At 45.8% G+C, this 19363-nt stretch overlaps 1 protein-coding gene across 1 annotated transcript in view; it reads right to left on the bottom strand.

Moving 5' to 3' along the window:
- CRACR2A (calcium release activated channel regulator 2A) overlaps window positions 1-19363 on the bottom strand; it is a 131596-nt gene that overhangs the window by 59730 nt on the left and 52503 nt on the right. The window contains exons 4-6 of the mRNA XM_025402662.1: window positions 15093-15356; window positions 6291-6402; window positions 4966-5149 (exon numbers count right to left, since the gene is read on the bottom strand). Of these exons, the coding sequence (XP_025258447.1) occupies window positions 4966-5149; window positions 6291-6402; window positions 15093-15320 (524 nt within the window). The 5' untranslated portion in view covers window positions 15321-15356. The remainder of the gene's footprint in view (window positions 1-4965; window positions 5150-6290; window positions 6403-15092; window positions 15357-19363) is intronic.

Here is a 19363-nt window from a genome sequence, read left to right as displayed (position 1 = left end):
GGAAGGGAAGAGAATATGCAGCACCCCACTGTGGCCTGGTGACACTAGGGATGACTGACAGGCAAAAAGAAGGGAAGGAGCAAGTCGGAAAGATGTGTGCACGCAGAAAGACAAGGCGAGAGAGATTTGGGAGACCGGGAGGCCAATAAACAAAGGCTCAGAGGCACGTGTGTACACGGCTCAGTGGCAGAGATGCAGGGGCTCAGGCTGATACCCAGGGAGGGAATGAGGAGGAGACACACATGGTGGACCCTGTTCTCCCTTTCTGGAGAAACCAAAAAATCCGTAGTCAATGATCAAGCTAAGTTAAACACAAATCTGAAAGAGGATAGGTTTTAATTCAATAAAAGTTAATAATTTCTCACAGCTAGCAGGCAATAGAGTGTTATAGCATCAAGTCTGAAAGTTATAGAACAATAAACAGTAGAGTTCAAGTGAAACTTCACAGGCTAGTTTATTATCAATTACCAATTCAACTTTGTTCTAGCAAAGTAGAGAATAAATATAAATCTTATCCCCCAAATAATCAGGTGTTTGATTTTTTAAATTAATGCGCACATATGTATTTTCCAACACTTTTTTCGTATCTATAGAACAAGATGTAATAACTAGCTCAGTTCACTGTCTTCTCAAAGTCTTTTGTTACTTAAATATTCACTCTGTGTCTTAATCTTTCAAGTTTCCAGCTATTGAAAATATAAGTCCTTCACCTCCTTCTATCCTTTCAACATAATTACATTTTGATTGTTTACTCTGTCAAACTTTGAGACTTTATGTAGTGTATATTTCACATTTAATTAAATTAATTTGATTATGGAAAATCGCTTATGACCCTCATTTTATGAGGATAAAGTTATCTGTATGCCTATACTTCTCTTGAGCTCTTTCCAAAATTTGCTTGTCCATTACAGTCATCTGTACCTTGACAATCTGTCACCAACAGATTCCTGTTGGCTCCCCAGGCATCCTCAGGATAAAGAATAAAATTATCTGTGCTTATATAACAAGCATTACATTTTAGAAATTTTCTTCGGAAGTAATATTTGATAGTGCCATGCTAGCAATGCCCCTGTGGCATAGACGTTACTCTCTATGCCCTGCAGAGAAGAGGCCCACTGAGAAGTGGGTGGTGACCTCCCATCCCTGTGGCAGGTTGTTCCCTGCTGTGGTCTGAATGTTTATATCTCCTACAAGTTCATATGTTTAAATCCTAACCCCCAACATGATGGGATCAATAGGTGAGGCCTTTGAGAGGTGATTAGATCACGAAGGCAGAGCCCTCATGAGTGGGACTAGTGCCATCGACACTGTGTTCTACAATTAGTATTGTTTTAAAACTCTGTATGCCAATTCCCAAATATGATAATAAATAAATGTTTATACTATTATGACTACATAAATAATATCCCTGGAGAACCAGGACTTTTCCTAAAATTACGCCATTATTTGTTTTACTTCCTTTCCCTGTCCCACTTCCCCAAATCCCTTATCAGTTTCTTCGGGAAGTACCTCCCTAATAAATCACTTTAAGACAGAAACCACAAAAACAGAAACATAAATGTGACTTGTCTCCCATTAATATTCCAAAAACAGAAGATCTGAGGATAGCTCTGACCAGGAACCCTCAGGATAAGGGATAAAATCCTTTGTGCTTGTGTATTAAGCATTATATTTTAGAAACCTTATTCAGAAGTGATATCCAATAATGCCATGCTAGCAATGCTCTTGGGGAATGGACATTACCCTCTGCACCCAGCAGAGAAGAGGACCACTGAGAAACAGGCCCACCTCTGATCAGTTATCTGGTCATCTCTTTAACACTTCATCCCTCTCTCCCTCCTTTCCTTGATCCATCACTTCCACCAGTTCTTTCTTCTATCCCATGCAAACATCTGCCTACTTATTTAGACCATCCATCCATCCATCCATCCATCCATCCACCCACCCACCCATTTCCTTATTACTATCCCATCCAAGCATCCACCTACTTATTTAGACCATCCATCTATCCATCCATCCACCCATCCATCCATCCATCCATCCATCCACCCACCCACCCATTTCCTTATTACTATCCCATCCAAGCATCCACCTACTTATTTAGACCATCCATCTATCCATCCATCCACCCATCTATCCATCCATCCATCCATCCATCCATCCATCCACCCACCCATTTCCTTATGAACGCAACAAGTATTTATTATGATCTACTGTAAACCTTGAACTGTACTGGATGTCATGGGTGAATCTGGGAAATGGGAGAAGAGGAGGTAAGGAGCCTCTCTGTTTTTCAGAATGAGTTCCATTCCTCCCTGCCCCACAACACACACACAACATGTTGTGGGGGGTCTTATTTCATCCTACAGGTAAAATTTAGATGTGACAAAGGGTTCAGAAATAAGAGGGTCTCAGAGAGACACCATGGTGACCTCCCATCCGTGTGGCAGGTTGTTCCCTGCTGTGGTCTGAATGTTTATATCTCCTACAAATTCATATGTTTAAATCCTAACCCTGACGTGATGGTATCAGAAGGTGAGGACTTCGAGAGGTGATTAGATCATGAAGGCAGAGCCCTCACGAATGGCACTAGTGCCCTTATAAAAGAGTCCAGAAGCAGCTCATTCACCCTTCCTGCCATATGAGGATACAGTGAGAAGACAACTGTCTGTGAACAAGGAAATGTGACCTCATCAGACAGCAAATCTGCTGGCACCTGGATCTTGAACTTCCTGGCTTCCAGAACTGCCAGAAATAAATTTTGGTTATTTATAAAGTACCCCATCTATGGCAGTGCATTACAGCAAACCAAACGAATTGAGACATGCCATCACGAAGTAAACGCATTGTAAAATCAAGGTTCACCTTGCCAGCCTAGGTCTGTTTCTGTCCACACCTGCCAGGTTCCTGTTGGAGCCAACCGAGCTAAAGTCCCAGCGAGATTTGCAGACCCACCTGCTCGTCTTCCAACACTCTTTGAAATACTTAGTCATGGCAACAACATCTTGCCCCAGATTTCTGGGAAAGGGACAAGTCTTCCAACTTTTGATGAAAAACAAGCCAAAGCTCACTAAGCTGTCAAATCACTCAGCCAATCAGGCCACCAAGAAAAGCCAAAGTGCAGATGTCCAGTCTCGAGCTTCTAGAACACACCAAGGCCACTCCTCCTGGGAGGATACGGGAGTATAGGCTAGAAGGGATTCTGGGAGGTTTATCAATCCATTTCACTGCTTCCAGGACAACACACAAATCATTTCGGTGAGCAAAATCTTCAAAGAGCCCTCAAATCTTCATAGCCTTTCCTATTTCCCTATCTGAGGTCTCACAGCCATGAATGTTTCCCTCATGCTGCAACCTAAGCCCACTTTGGTGAGGATGGAAGGGGCTGGTCACCATCTTCTGTGTATCAGTTTTTACAGACCACTCTTGAAACCTCCACAAAACCTCCTCTTCTTCGGGACATCTCATTTTGGCTCAGTTCTGCACTGGCCTTTGCTATAGGTCCTCAGAGTCACGTCTAGTGGACTCTAATTGAGAACCCTGCCAGGAAGGCTGCTGCCCTGCAGTGCGGGCTGGGTGGAGAGGCCCCTTCCTTCCATTACAGCACCTCAGCTCACCTGCACTGCCTTCTCCTTCCCCCTTCTCCAGGAGGAGGTGTCACACTGTCACCAGGAATGGTCTCTGTGCTCTGGCCTTTTGTCCTTGGAGAAGCTGGGTCAGGTGTATGACTAATGAACTTCCCACCCACCTGTGCCCCCTCCACCGGCCCAGCCGCACCCTCTGTGATCCACACCTGCTGCAGCCCCTTCCAGACCTTCAGCAACGCTGCTACTGCTGCTGGTCTTGAGATCCACTTCCTGTGTAGCACCCCCACCAGGATCTTTCCTAGGCCCTTACCTATCCCTTTCTTGCCTGGAACACACTTTTGCCAGTCTTTCCCAATTCTGCCACAGTCTACCAAATTGTTTGCTGAAAAATTCACAGAGCTTCGTCCTGCAAATCATATATAGGCCTCTCCTCTCTTGCCTCCTCTTTATCATTTCCCACCATAGCCCCTTCTCTTCCCAAGCTCAGGAAACGTCAGCTACAATCAGTAGGGCATTCCCACCCTGCAGGAAACACAGACCTAGCCCAAGATCTAGAGACCGCAAAACAAAAAGGCCAAAAGGCAGAGGCTAAAGGGGCAGAAGGTATTACATGCTTTTCAGGCCCTCTGTTTGGTTTCTACTAGCTATAACATCACATTTTGCTTATTTTATTTTACTTTACTTCAATGTCAGGGCTTAGATCCATGTGTCTATTCCAAAGCACCTTTTAGGAAAAAAAAAAGGTGAAGGGGTAATTATGTTTTGTTTGAGATCCCAGCCGTCTAAAATTTTCCAAGTAGTGGCCTGCTAAAAACAGGTTAATTTCCCACCTTGGCTTGCTTCACAAGCCTGGTGTGCTGGGGACATAGTGTGCAAATGCTGCTACATGATGGGCTTTTGCCAGGAAGGCGCCCAGAGCTGGGGCAGCTGGGAGGCACCGTAGCTGTAGAGACCCAGGAGAGGTAAAGATGCTGGGGAGCTGACAGTGATAGGAAGCCTTAGTGAGAACTCCCTGAAAAACCCTGAGGGCGTGGTACAGACCTCTGATGTGTGAGTGCCCCATGGGGAGCAAGGCTGAGCCAAGGACTGCGGGATAACGCATGGCCGGGAGTGAGGAAGGTGCGGGGGTGGGAGAGAAGGAGAATAGGAATGTTTCCTACAGAAAAATAAAGTAAAAAGCAGAGACAGAGCCCAACACACAGTCAGGTCATCACAAAGGACACGCCCCCCACTGGCAGAACCAACGGGCCTTTCCCTGTACTGCATTCCAGTGCAGGGACCGACACCACATGGTTAACAAAGGTTAATTGTTGAATGGACACAAGAAGAGGCTCCTCTCAGGTTGGTCTCCATTCTACAAATCACTGTCACCACTTACTCTTCCAAAACCTTTTGGGCTCCAAGTCTGTCCATCAGCATCTGGAACTGGGCTTCCTCATCTTCGCCCATGTCTCCCAGATCCTCGTTCCCTCTGGACTGATACACCTTCTCTTCGTGGCGCTGGGCCACCTGCTCACCTGCATCTTCCTGACTTGGGTTATTCTGGCTGAAGAAGAAGTGACCTAAGGGGTGCAGGGCACAAGGATCTGAATTAGACCCACCCACCCAAGAAGAGTTCAGCTTTCTCACCCGCCGGGAATCACCGAAGGTTCATCTGAGAGAAGGAAAGGGAAAGGCCCTCCAGTAAAGATCCATGGATGTAGGTCCGTGGACACGTTCCAGATTCTGTGTCTTTTCCACTTCCACAAACACCCCACCAGTGATGCTAGGATCTGGGAACGGCAGAACGCAAGACAAGTATGGTGCTCCTTTGTGGTTCTCAGTCCCTTGACATCTGGCTTAGAACGCACCTCTGTTGATTTCTTCTTTAAGCAACAAGGCCTTTCCCTGCACTGCATTCCAGCACCCTGACTGCAGAGGCTCCTATCGTCATCCTAGTCATCCTCCCGCTCGCATCACTAGACTTCACATCTATAAGCTCCTTAACAGTTTCCAGTGTACTTCCTCCATACGCATACTGTCCAGTATTACAGCACTCTGTCTTATCCTCCCAAGTCAATTGGAAGCTCCTGAAGGTCAGGAAAGGCATCAGATACTTACTAGAAAATTATATGGCCCCACACATGAGGCAGATGTATGGTAAAATTTGCCTTTCATGTATCTGATAGGATAGTGTGTCTGGTTTCTTTATATTGTTCATAGATCTCAATTCTCCTTCTTCCTGGTTACCTTGAGAGTGGCTAGTCTGTTCAAACCTTCTAGAAATTCCTCTGATAGCTGTTATCCCTCAACCTGGAAGATTCAGCCAGACTTGGGTTGGAATGAGCCATCCAGTTGTCCCACCTTTTGGCCATTTTTCTATGAAGGCAGAAAAGGAGAGGCTGCAAATCTCATCACAGCTCCCCCTTTGATGCTATGCCTTCTGCAGAGCTTCCGTCCATCTCCCTTGCCAGTCCCAGTGGCAGGGAACTTGCTAATGGCAGTGCAGTGGGCACTGAGCAAGCAGCAATGTCAGCAGCTGAGACAGGCATGTGAGGAGGCCCAAGCAATCCAGAGCCTGGAGACCTTGAGCTCCAGGTCCCTGAAAGGAGGGCAGGAAAGCTTTACTACCTGCCCCCCAGGTCTAGAGGGAACAGGAATGCACCTTAAACAGTGCTAAGTAGACCCATAACCCTGCGGTCCCCAGCACCCATCAGAACTTACTGAATCCAGTAGTAAACTCCTCTGGGGTCAGATAGCCATTGCCATCAGCATCCAGGGCATCAAACACATCCTCCAGGTCCTCCAGGCTGAGCGGTAGCTCCTTATGCAGCCTCTGAAAACAACCCAGAGTGTACTGGTTAATACTGACACTCACCGGTGGCGGGGGTGACCTGGGACTGCAGAGTCTTCTGCCAGAAAGTGTCTAGAGTTCGGCCCAGGCTACAAAAGCCAGTAGCAAGCTTCTGTATCCAGACTGCTTCACCATCCCTCTCCTCCTTTCCATGCTAGCACAACTACCATTGATTGGGTGCCTACTAATGTACTAGGCCATTTGCTAGGTGATTCATAAATAAATACGTAAATATGCATTTATCTATCTATCTGCATTTAATTCCCATGACAACGCTTTGAGCTAGGCACTATTATCGCTGTTTTACAGATGAAGTTTGAGGTGAAATTACCTGCTCCAAAGTCACATGGCTAGCAATGACACAGCCAGGAGTCCAATCCAGCTCTGATTCCAAAGCCAGCACTCTCAACATCTGTAAAGGACTCAAACTGTACGGGACCAAATACTTTCAGGATAATACCCACACGGCGTAGTGTTATCAAGTTAATTGCAATCATAAATGTAAAGCATGTAACAGTGCCTGCATAGAGAAAGCATTCAATAAAAAGTAGCAGGGAGGCAGAAAGACAGAGAGAGACTCATGGCCCACTGAGGCCCCTCAAGGAGTGCATGGCAGAGCCAGGCTTCAAACCCTGTCTTCCCTGCTCTCCCTAAGCCCCCTTTCCTCTCCCGTACCATGATGCAGGGGTGGGTCATTTACTTTTAAAGGCCTCTCCTGCTGGAGGCCCCTGGTGTCCCAGTGCCTCAGCACTGCATTTGTAAGTGTCTACAGACACACATTTTGGTCCTTGAGCTCTGAGGGGATATGGGATAATCCCCCTTCCTACCTCTGAGTGACCCACACCCAGGCCCTGAGTCCAGCTTCCACTCCGGCTCCCGGCTGACTGGTAAGGAATTCCTAATAAGATCTCAACTGCCATTGGCTTAAGGTATCAAGCCCCCAAGAGTATTTGTGTGTTAAAGGGGGACTGGACAAGACAGTCCCCCTTGGAGGAGGTCATCGTTGGATCTGAGTCTAGAACAGACTCAGACCTCACAAGGAGGGAAGGGCAGAGACCAGCTGATGGCCCAAGAGCAAAGTAGCTGAGCTGTTGCTGCTCCCTTCTGGCCTTCTGCCTGATGTGCAACGGCCTCAGGCCAAGGCTAATTTGCATAGTTGGAGCAAGTGTCCCCTCACAGCCAAACAATCTAGGTCTCCAAATGAGAACTCCCCAGAGAGTTCATTATCTCTCAGCCGACCATCTCCCTTCCTCCCAGCTACCTAAGCGGTAACTGCAAAATTGCCAGTGTGCAAGTGACTGACAGCTGAAGACAGTGAATACAGGGCTTTGTAAGAAGAAAGGTACATACCAACCTCAACAATAAGCTGGGAGGTGTGAAAGCCCATAACATAACTGGCAAGAACACTTGGCTTGATCCTATGGCAGTTCTAGCGGATAAGCCATAAAGCTTAATTTGGCAGGTACATGCATTAAGAGAGACTACAACGCATTATAAAGTGCGAAGACAGGCTGATGTGGAAGCCATTTAGAAGAATTGAATTAAATATGAATGGGCTTTTCAAAAAAGGAAGGAGAGTGAGAGAGAGTGTGCAAAGATTCTGGAAGTATATCTGCTTAGCATTCAGCAGAATCTCTGACTTATCAACAATCCATAAACCAGCTGTCTGAAGAGCTACAGCAGAAGAACACAGGGTAAGGAGAGAGTCAATTTTGCAAGCAGGGATTTTATTAGCATCATTGGAAATAAAAAGCATCACACCTGAGGTAGGGTAAAAGCGCAAGCTCCTGTCAGGCTCACATTCCTTCCTTGGGATAATCCTTCCTCCTTCCCCACCCTCAGCCTAGGATTGCTGGATCTGATTCAAAATGTGGTCTCTCACACTGGGGCTGGAGCAAGAAATGAGCTGCAAGAAAATTCCAGAGATCAACGGGACTTCAACAGGCCTTTCACCCAAACACCCCACACACTTTTCTCTTGTTAGCATGAACCAGGAGAGGCTAGTTCACAGCTCACCTTAGGCACCATTCCTGGATCCAGCAGCACTTCCAACCCCAAATCCCCCTGTTGTCTAATCCCAGTCCTTCTTGTCTACATCTCAAGCCAGTTTCCTCCTTTTGTTGTCAGCGAAGATGGGGAAAGCAATATTATAGGTTCCAAGTAGTTCTTACTCTTCATGTCCTGGCAAATCAGCGCTGAGTGCTTCTTCAGCCTTCTCTGCAACTGCACTACACCTGATTCTTTAACCTTGTTTAGTTGGCCCTCCTTGAAAAATCTTTTAGTCTTAATAACCATAATTATCTCTTATTTATCACTCTGCTCAGGGCCTGCAGAGCTATGGAAAACCAGCTTGTTCTGGTATGGTCCCCTGGTACTGTTTACATTATTTTTGTTATTTTTATTTTTTTGAGATGGAGTCTCGCTCTGTCACCCAGGCTGGAGTAGAGTAGTGTGATCTGGCTCACTGCAACCTCCACCTCCCGGGTTCAAGCGATTCTCCTGCCTCAGCCTCCCGGGTAGCTGGGACTACAAGCACCCACCACCACGCCCAGTTAATTTTTGTATTTTTAGTAGAGACAGGGGTTCACCCTCTTGGCCAGGCTGGTCTTGAACTCCTGACTTGTTGATCCACCTGCCTCAGCCTCCCAAAGTGCTGGGATTACAGGTGTGAGCCACTGCACCTGGCCTACCTTTTTAACTAAGTGAGATAAGCAGGGTGGAGGGGAGCAAGATGATTTATTCCACTGTGCAATAAGCCTGTGAGGCTCTGAGATTAGCCTAAAGTCACAGTGGAGACCACAGCTGGGAAAAGAACTGATTTTCCATCCAGGGCTTAAGCAACTGTCTAATAGTTCTCCAGTGCATTCATTCTGTTATTCCCTCACCGTCATTACTGCCCACACCTACCCACCTACCAGCACCACCAAAAGCAGAACACAAAGTCTCCCTTGCCAGCACCACCAAGACCCAGCCTTCCAGAGATCCTGTGGCACTCACAGCTTTTCACGCACCTGGAAGGGCGGGCCAGGGAAAACGAGAGGCACGAGGAGGAACCCAGTTTCCTATCCATACTGCCCATGGCACTAGGAGCTCTTGAGAACTCCTTTAAACACCAGCCTCACTCTTCACTCTCATCTCCGGCATCGCTTCCTCCCTAAGGCCTCTGCAACTCCCCAGGTTAGGTCAGGTTACGCAAGCTCCCCAGACTACCTTTCTCTCATTCATAAGTCTTATCTCGATGAGCATTTCATATGCTGACAGATGTGATTCGTTGATGAATGTCTGCTCCCTCAGTGCTCTGAGAACAGGGACCTCATTCATTAGGCATTGTTGTGTCCCCAGGATCTAGCCCAATGCTGACAAACACGAACTCGTGTTTGTTTAGATAAGTGTTGAAGGAAGGCATGGATAAGCGCTTGACTAAGAGCAACAGCAGGAGACCCTGAGCTCCCATGTACAGAGTGCTGGTCTAGACCTCGCACACTCCAGATCCTGACCAGCCCAACTGCTAATTCTCAGCAAGACTCATAGTGACTGGCAGCCTTCCAGAACCTGGAACATGGAGCATCTACAGCAGCAGTACTGAGAGTTCCTGCCCCAGAGCCATGGAAAGTGGTGTCTTTGGTTGCACTCCAGCCAGACTCCTTTACCTTCCTGGTCACCAGCCCAGTAACACACCCCACGTAGCTTAAAGCATATGGTTGCACAGCTTCAAACATGCTTCCATGGCATTTTTATTAAGGAGAAAATCAGAAGATATCCATTTTTTATGTCCAGAATGACACTGTCCCTCCTTTTGGGGCATTCACAGCATTCTTTTCAGACGCCGTTCCAGCACCAACCACCCTCTTCCCTGTGGTACAGTTCAGCTATCCCAAATCTCTTTAGGACGAGAGTGGGAGGTGCGAGGGCAGCGTCAACCTTTATCCTGCTTTGCACCTTCATGTGCTTGGGTTGGGCTGATTACGTGGTATAGGCCAGTTTCTCAATCTCGGCACTACTGACATTTTGGAATGGACGATTTTTGGTTAAGGGAGGCAGGGGAGGGACCAATCTGTGTATTATAGGATATACAGCAGCATCCCTAGCCTTTGCCTGCTAAACGCTGGTAGCACTTCCCTCACCAGTCGTTTCAATAAAAAACGTCTCCATACATTGTGTAAGGAACTTGGCTGTGCTTTGGTCAAGGATAGACCGTGGTAGAATTATACATCCTCCGTGACTCAGCAAGTTTAGAGCGCAGGCGTATAATTCCACTGGTTATCACAGCCATATAGCCATAACATGAGAAGGCCATCACTTGGCTGTACACCACTATTGTCTGTAAAAGGTATAATTGTCCCGTTGACAATGTGCAGGCATGCTTGCGCTTGTGCCCACAGAAAGAGAGAGAGAGTCAGAGCTGTCTGTCATTGCAAACAGATTGCGGGGAGCCAGGACACATGCCCAAAGAAAGAGTTAATGAAGCTGCTGACCCTGAAGGCAAGGGAGAGCGGGCCATGAAGCTGTGTGTGGGGGCCGCCGGATTAAGTAGCCAAGACAGGGCGGACAGTGTGAGAAAGCTGTTGATGAAAGCTGCTGCTGAATAAAACCATATTCACCTGCCTATGACCCCGAGTGTTGTTTCTGCTCATCCACCCACTTCCTCTGGACCTCAGTACGGGCTGGAACCTATCCCGAAGCATGACAATTGGCATGTCGTGAACATGACGCATTGCCATATGTCCTCCAGGAGGCAAAATTGCCGCCACTCATGTAGATTGGACACAAAAATAACAGCAGCTGGATATGAGTGGAAGATTCCCTTTTCAGCAGAAATGCCCGTTTCTTTTCTCTAAGACAGGACAGACAACTTGCACCTTAAAACTGCAATGTGATGGTGCAGCTACTGTATAAAATGGTACGGTGTCTCCTCAAAATATTTATAAAATAGAATTATCCTATAATCCAGCAATTTCACTTCTGGGAATATACCCCAAAGAATAAAAGGCAAGGACTTGAACAGATAGTTGCCCATCCATGTCCATATCAGCATTATTCACAAACAGTCAACAGGTGGAAGCTACCCAAGTATCCACTGACAAAGGAATGGAGGGAAAAAATGTGGTATATACATACAATGGAATATTATTCAGACTAAAAATATTCTGACACATGCTGTGATACGGATGAACCTTGAGGACATTATACTAAGTGAAATAAGCCAGTCACAACAGGACAAATATTATATAAATCCACCTATATAGGATACCTTGAGTAGTCCAATTCAGAGAGACAGAAAATAGAACGGTGGTTGCCAGGGGCTGGGAGTAGGCGAAATGAGGACATTGTTTCATGGGTACAGAGTTTCTGTTTTGCATGATAAAAAGAGTTCTGTAGATATATGATAATGGCGGTTGCAGAAGAAAGTGAAAGTACTTAATGTCACTGAACTGCACACTTAAAAAATGGTTATGATGGTAAATTGTGTGCTATCTGTATCTTACCACAGTTAAACACAGTCACAGTGCAGAGGACATCAGGGACTGGGCTAAGACGTGGCACATACACAGTGCATTTCCAGGGATTTCCAGGTCCCAGTCTCAGGGCTGAGTGTGCTACATGCTTAAGCTCATTCAATTCTCTTTTAATGCTGGGAGGTAGCTATAAATAATTCACAGCTGAGAAACTGTAGCCTAGAGGGGTTAAGAGATTCACACACATTCGTATTACTAGCAAGTTGCAGATTGAGGATTAAAACCCAAGTTAATTTGCTATAAAAATCTTTTAAAGTTTTCTAGTTAACCTAAATTAGGAGTTAGCCGGCTTTTTCTGAAAACAGCCACAGGGAGTGCATATTTTAGGCTGTGTGGGCCATTCGTCTTTGTCACAACTACTTCACTCTGCCACTGCAGTGTGAAAGAAGCCATGGAAAACACATGAAAGAATGAGCACATCTGTGTTCCAGGAAAACTTTACTTACAAAAACAGGTAGTGGCCCAGATTTGGTTAGTTTGCCAACTCCTAAATGACTCTTAAGTTTGGCATAGCCAAGAATTCTGGGCAGTGTTGGGGAGGCAGGTGCTTGGTGTTGGTAGATAATCCTTTTACTGCTCCAAAACATTCAGGGAAACAGGGCTTTTGAGGCTCTAGGTTTTCTCAGAGAGATCTCCTGCCCATCCTCTCCCCATCTCCCTCTCCTGTCTGTGACTTTCTTCCCACTTGGCTTCTCCATTAGCTCCTCAGCCTCCTGTGTTCTTCCTCCCACCTGGCCTGTGGCCTCTCCTTCCTTGAAGACCACTCTGCTCTCAAGGACCTTTCCTGCTTTCTGAATTTGTATGTGTATGAACAATGTGCTCTTTCCCTTCCAGTTCCCATGATGCTGTGCTGGGAGCCTAAGGTAAAAAAGGCGGTGGTGCCCAGGCCCAGGAAGTTGGACACCAGCCAAAGGCGGTGACCACATGTACACCACGGCCCCATGTGGAAGTGACAAGCCGACAACACAGATGCCTGGAGGACCTGCTGCAGGAGAACCAAGGGGCATGGGGACTTTCTGCAGAGAGCCACAGCTGACCATGAGAAGCCCCGTTTTTCTTCTTCTTCATGCATCTCCCCCAGCCTATCTTCCTTCAGAGGTGGCCAGCGGAAGCAGCCAGAGATGGTGCTTAAATAACATGCTCTGTTCCCTCTCTTGACAGCACTTGCCAGCCGGAAGAACTAAACATTTCAAATGCTTCATTGACCACAGGTTCAGAAAAGCGTCAGAAAATTAAGTAGACAGCAGAAATAAATGCCATGGATGCCAAGTTATTGGCTTGACGGCTTGAAGGTTCAGGTGTCCTCCTGCCTGGATCAGGAGTGGGGACTGGGGAGGAAGGCGGAGTCGGTATTTCTGGGACTTAATGTTTCTGACTATATTTCAAGTCAAATACAAGTGATTTCTTTAAAAATTTATACCTAGTTGCAATTCTCCATGACTCCTCATCCCTTCATTAAAGAGTGGGGCTCAATGAGAGTTCGGTTATATACAGCAAGAGTGCTGAGTGGCACAGCACATGTGGCCCAGAGTTGATCCTCCATAAATGTGAATTTCCTTTTCTTTCTTTCTAGAGGGAATAATCAAAAGTTAAGCCTGATTTTGAAACCACCACCACCAACCACCGCTACCGCAGACCTGTGAATGCCAATTATGAAGTTCACAGACAGGGGTTTGTCAAAGGTTTCCTCAAAACACACTGAATCTGGCCTTCCACGTGGTGAGGCTTTGGGGACTGGGTTTTGGGGACAGAAACTTACTGGGGGAGTCATCACTGCAAAGAAGGGTGGGCTGGGCTCATTTGTGGGCTGAGCTGGTGCTGTTCCCCAGGTCTTCTCCCTCAATTCGTGCACCAGGTGGACAGTGGAAGAGCGCCAGGAGAAGCATAAGCACACCATCACATGGGGCCAGGGAGAGGAAGAACTGCCACACTTCACCTGGGGTCATAAGGCTCCTTTCGTAGCCTCCATACCTCAGAGCTCACATGCACGAGCAGAGATGGGGCTGAGCCTAATGAGGGTCTCTACATTTCATTGCCCGACTTTGGTATATTCTGAAGAACTAGACTTAAAGAGAGCCTAGCCATTGTGCTTCCTCCAACAGCACAGGGATGCGTCCCTTCAAAAACTACTCTGATGGAGTGAGTGACACAAAGACGGAGGGGAAAAGAGCTGCTTTGAAAGTACTCCAGTGGAGTCTGTGTTTTATTCACCCACGTTCAAGTGAAATCCTGACTGCGGCATAACAGACTTCAGTCACACACTGAGAAGTTTGTGAAACTAAAGAAAGAAAGGCACCAGACCAGGAGTGGGCAAACTCTGCCCCTGGGCTAACCCAGCAATCCCCTATTTTGGTGTGGCTAGTGAGCTAAGCCTGGTTTTTACATTTTTAAATGGTCAAAAAGAAATATCAAAAGAATAACTGTACTTGGTGACACACGGAAATTATATAAAATTCAAACTTCCTGGTCCATAAAGTTTTATTGGAACACGGCACCCTCATTTGTTCACATATTGCCTATGGATGCTTTTGTGCTGCAAAAGCAGAGACGAGTAGCTGTGATAGAGACTGTAAGGTCCACAAAGCGGAAAATACTTATTCTCTGGACCTTTATACAAAGGCTGCCGGGCACTGCACTAGGCAATGGTGTGCACTGATGCTCTGCACACCATCTCTCTGGAGAATCTCTTCAGGTGAGTGCAGTGTGTTTGGGTTTGAAGGTGAGAGATGGATAAGACAACCTCAGAAATGCCTTCCTCCCAGGTTGTGGGAGACACTGTACCTATTCCTAAGGCACAGACAGCAGGAATGACTTTGTTATAACTCAAGTTGGTGCCTTTCTACTTTCAGTTTCAGCAGGTTCTTCTCTGTGTCTTACTTAAGTCCCTTATGTTACTATTATCATTTCCCACAATCCCGGAAAGTTACCGAGGCAGAGAGGAAACAGCCCTGGAGTCTGACAGCAAGTAAAGGCCAGAAATAGAATGAACCCAGGAGGTCCGGCTCCTAGTAGAGTTTGGTCAGACCTTTCCTTCCAAGACAGAACTGATGGCACCTTTTCTGTTAAGGATGTGACCTCCCATGGGGCAAGCTCTAACCCGAGACAGGGAGACATTTGGCATTCTCAGTGGGCAGACCTAGCGGGGACCCCACTTACCTGCATATCCTTCCTGGCGATGAAGCCCTTGCCTTCAGCATCACAGGTCTGAAAGAATTCCTGTGCCTTCCTCAGCATGTCCAGCTGGCCCGGCGTCTGCTCCTGAGTCTCCTTCTGCTCCAGGCTGTCCAGGGGATGCAGGCAGGCTCCACGCCCCTTTGGCCCCCGGCCAGAGCCCTGACCAAGTCTTTGGGGTCTGGAGACTACCCTCCCATCAGGGGCAGCCATTGAGATTAGTCAGTTTCTTGAAGTCTTTTTCAGAACCTGAACATGGAAAATGGGAGAGAGAAGTGGGTGTGGTGGGTTGGAGTGAGGCTGAAAAAGAACAAGAGGGGATGAGAAGGAAGCACAGAGCCACCCACCAGTGTGTCCAGGCATCTCTTAGCAACCACCTCTTAATTAGCAAAAGCTCAGGACAAGGGGAAAATATTCCATGATCACTAATAGATCGGCAAGTCCATCAACGGGAGAAGGGAAGAGTGCAGAAAGAAGACAGACATCTCCAGATTGAAAGGAGATGGAATAGGGGAAGCCCAAAAATAATTTCTCCCAATTTAAACAACCAAACAACAACAAAACAGATCCTGATAGACCAGCTGCCATTTATAGAGCGTTCACTTAGACACCATGCCATGGCCTCTATATACATTTTTTCCATGTAATTCTCACATCTCTCTGACATAGCCATTATCATCTTCATTTTAGCAATGTGAAAACTAAGGCTCAGAGAGGTTGAGTGACTTGCCCAATATCACACAACAAATTACTACAAAAGCTGAGATGGCAATCCAAGCTTGTATAACTTGTATGATCTTAATCCCACCCTGTCGTGACTCCTCAGCATTGCCGAGGGTGGAAAGCTCTCCTCAGGCAGATGCACTTGCTCCTACATCATTCACAGTCAACCGGTTCTTGGTGAGCTCTTACTCAATGTCATAGACCTCTGCCACAGCTGTGAGCTCTGCAGTTTAAGTAGGAGAAAATGTGCCCCATTCTCAAGGAGCTTCATGTTGCACAGGACTTGCCAGGCCTGGTTTGGTGATGCCCAAGGCTGTTTTCATCCCAAAAAGAATCACAAATCATACACCTCAATCAGACCTTAAAGACCCTGAAGGAGTGTTTTCAGAGGATATCTTGCAATGTGATGTGGAAGACAGTATACAGAAACCTGGCTTCCAGTCTGGACTCCACTGCTGCTGCTTATGTGACCTTGAACAAGTCGGTACCTGACTGGGCCTCAGTTTCCTTATCCATATGAGGAGACTGGACCTGTTTATCATTAAGGTCCCTTCTAGTTCTGATCATCTGCAAGTCTGTGAAATCCCCACATCATAAACTGCTATTAATTGTAAATGTTATTAATAAAAAACTGAGTTCATGGGATAAAAGGAAATAATAACATCCTTGGATTGTTTTTTTCCATCTGAAGACTTTTTGGAAGCAGAATAGGTCCAAATTTTAAATACATGATCACATTTGGATTTAAAAATAGAGATATGCACTGTCATGCATTTTGTGGCAAGCTGGAGAACGTGATGCCCTGGATCATATTTCCTGTGTCCATGTGAGTAAGAAAGGAGGAAAATAAGTGAATCACCAGGCAGGTTTCTCTGATTACTAGGCCCTGGGCCTCTGGCTCAGCTATACCATGTCCAAAGCAATCTAAAATCTGTTGATTTCAGTGACCATCTTCCCTTTACCAGATTTGTCAAGAGCTGGGGGCCAGAGCTGGAAGAGCTCCTGGCATCAGGAATGAACTCCATGTAACAAGACCTTGACAGGGCAGAGCAGACTACACCTCTCGCTCCGCGTGGCTGAACATGTAATTCCCACTCTGACCCATCTGACCAGCCCTGTCCTCAGGAATGTTCTTTCTTGTCATCCCTGTGTGTGTGTACTGACCATCACCGAATCCTAAGCAGATTTCACATTTCTATTCTGTCTTCCCCAGAGGGAGCTGCCTTGGATGTAAGCCTGAGGAGGCAGGGCTGTGTCTTCGTGGCTTTTATGTGCATTGTTCAACCCACCTGCATGCAGTGCTGGCTTTGCAAGGGCTTTTGGATAACGATGGTGGTAACGTGAGCTTCTGTAAATATAGCACATGAGCAGAACAGGCTGTTGTCTTCCTGGGACCTTGCCAGGACTCTATCTGCAAGGTCTCTGCACCCAGTAGGCCCCACCCTACTCCCACCTGCTGCTCCCAGGAGACGAGATTAATAATATCTGTCATTCCTTGAGTGCTTTCTCTTGCCAGGCCCCTACCATACTTCCTCCTATTGAACCTGATATCCTCCCATATGGTAAGTATAATCAGGATTCCCATCATACAGATGAGGAAGCTGAATTTTGGAGAGGTTAATTTGGATCAAAGTCTAGCACAGTCAGAGACCTCTTCTGCTACACCACATCGCCTTCCTGAGACCCAGTTGCGGGCTTGCTCTTAACAGGGTACTCATCCCCAACTGATCTAAATCACCTCCCAGAGGCATATTCATCATTTTAACGGGAACGTCTTTAATTCATTCATTCATTCATCCATTCATTTATTTCCATCTACTGATTACTATGCAGCAAGCTCTGAGCTAACACTGAGAAATAGTGTTAGGTGACATAGTGAGTAGGACATGGTCCCTGCCCTTAATGAATGAGTCTCTGAGAGTCTCTAATGGTGGGATTTCAATAATAGTGACTGACAGTGGGGGAAAATGTTTTAGATTGAGTCCTAAATAAACTCTGTGGCAATCAACTACTATTAAATAGCTGTGTGACCTTAAGTGAGCCCTCAAGTCACTCTGGGCCTGAGAAATAGTAGAGAGGATTTCTTAGTTCCAGATCTGATGCTTGCTGACTTTCTATCTTCCCTAGACCACTTTCCCTCGACCTCTGCCCACCCGTTAACAAGTGATGCATGACATGAAAGAGTCAACTAGTAGTTCTAGAGAAGTCAGCTATGAACAACCAGCAGACAGGCACCATGTCTTATCTGATTTTACCACCAGTTTCTAGCCTAGAATATGGTACACAGTAGGTACTCACTGACCATTGTGTGAAGGAAGACCAATCTTTTGCTGAAGTCTTCAGAGGAGGGCCTGCAAGCATTTTTATTTCAGGCAGGTAGCTCTATATGTGGAATTTTTATCTTATAATAAGTCTAGACTTCTGTTTCCAGAAAAGACATAGTATCAGAGGCTGGATTTACCCTCCCAATTGAAATAACCAAAAATCCAGAGAGAATATAACTTTAAAAATGGTTTTTAAGACACTAGACATCAGGAATGAAGGATGGTAATCCTTAAGCAGGGGCAGGACTATACTGAGCTGAGTGAAGCCCCTACAGAACAGGATTTTAAAAGACATTTACTCTCAGGACCTAACCCTGAGCTTACACAACCCTGAGAATTAGTACCTGCTCAAGAGTCAGCTGCTTAGGGTACAAAATCTAAGGAGGCTTTCGCTCACAAAATTGTGCACCTGACAGTGATTTCTGTCCTAAATTTTTTTATCATAGGGGCTTCACTCATCTTACTCTAGTTCAAGCTCTGCTCCTGAGAGATAGGAAAGAAACAAAATGAGCCCCAAGTTTTCCCTGTCTTATTGTCTAAAGAGTTTTTAGGAAACACAGGCACAGTTTGGTAGACTGCCTATGTTGAGGAAACTCAACTATATCCTGCTTACGAGAAATGTGTTTTACACATAAAGACACAAACAGTTAAAAGTAAAAGGCTGGAAAAAGATATAACACATTAACATTAGTTAAGAGAATATTGCATATTAATATCAGGCAAAACGAATTGCAGAAGGAAGAATATTAATGGGAATTAAAAAGTCATTTCATATGGATAAAAGGTCAACATGCTATAATAATGCTAAACATTTATGTGTCTAATAGCAGAGCTTCGAAATACACAAAGCAAAAACTGATTGAACTGCAAGGAAAAACAGCAAAGTCATAATGATATCCAAAGATTTCAATAACTTTCTTTCTCAATAATTTATAAAACAAGTTGACAGAAATCTATAAGGATACGGATGACTTGAACAACACTATCAACCATCTTGACTTAATTGACATCTATAGAACATTCCACCCAACGACAGCTAAATATACTTTTCAAATACACGTGGAATACTGACCAAGATAATCCATATTCTGGGGCACAAAATCAGTCTTAATGAATTTAAAAGGATTCAATTTGTACAAAGTATGTACTCTGACCACAGTGGAATTACATTAGAAACCAATAACAGAGAGACCTCTGGAAAATGTCCAA

The sequence above is a fragment of the Theropithecus gelada genome, chromosome 11 (genome assembly GCF_003255815.1).
Source record: "Theropithecus gelada isolate Dixy chromosome 11, Tgel_1.0, whole genome shotgun sequence".
Classification (NCBI taxonomy): Eukaryota; Metazoa; Chordata; class Mammalia; order Primates; family Cercopithecidae; genus Theropithecus; species Theropithecus gelada.
Note: the sequence above shows the minus strand (reverse complement) of the source record. Positions and strands in the feature narration are given on the sequence as shown.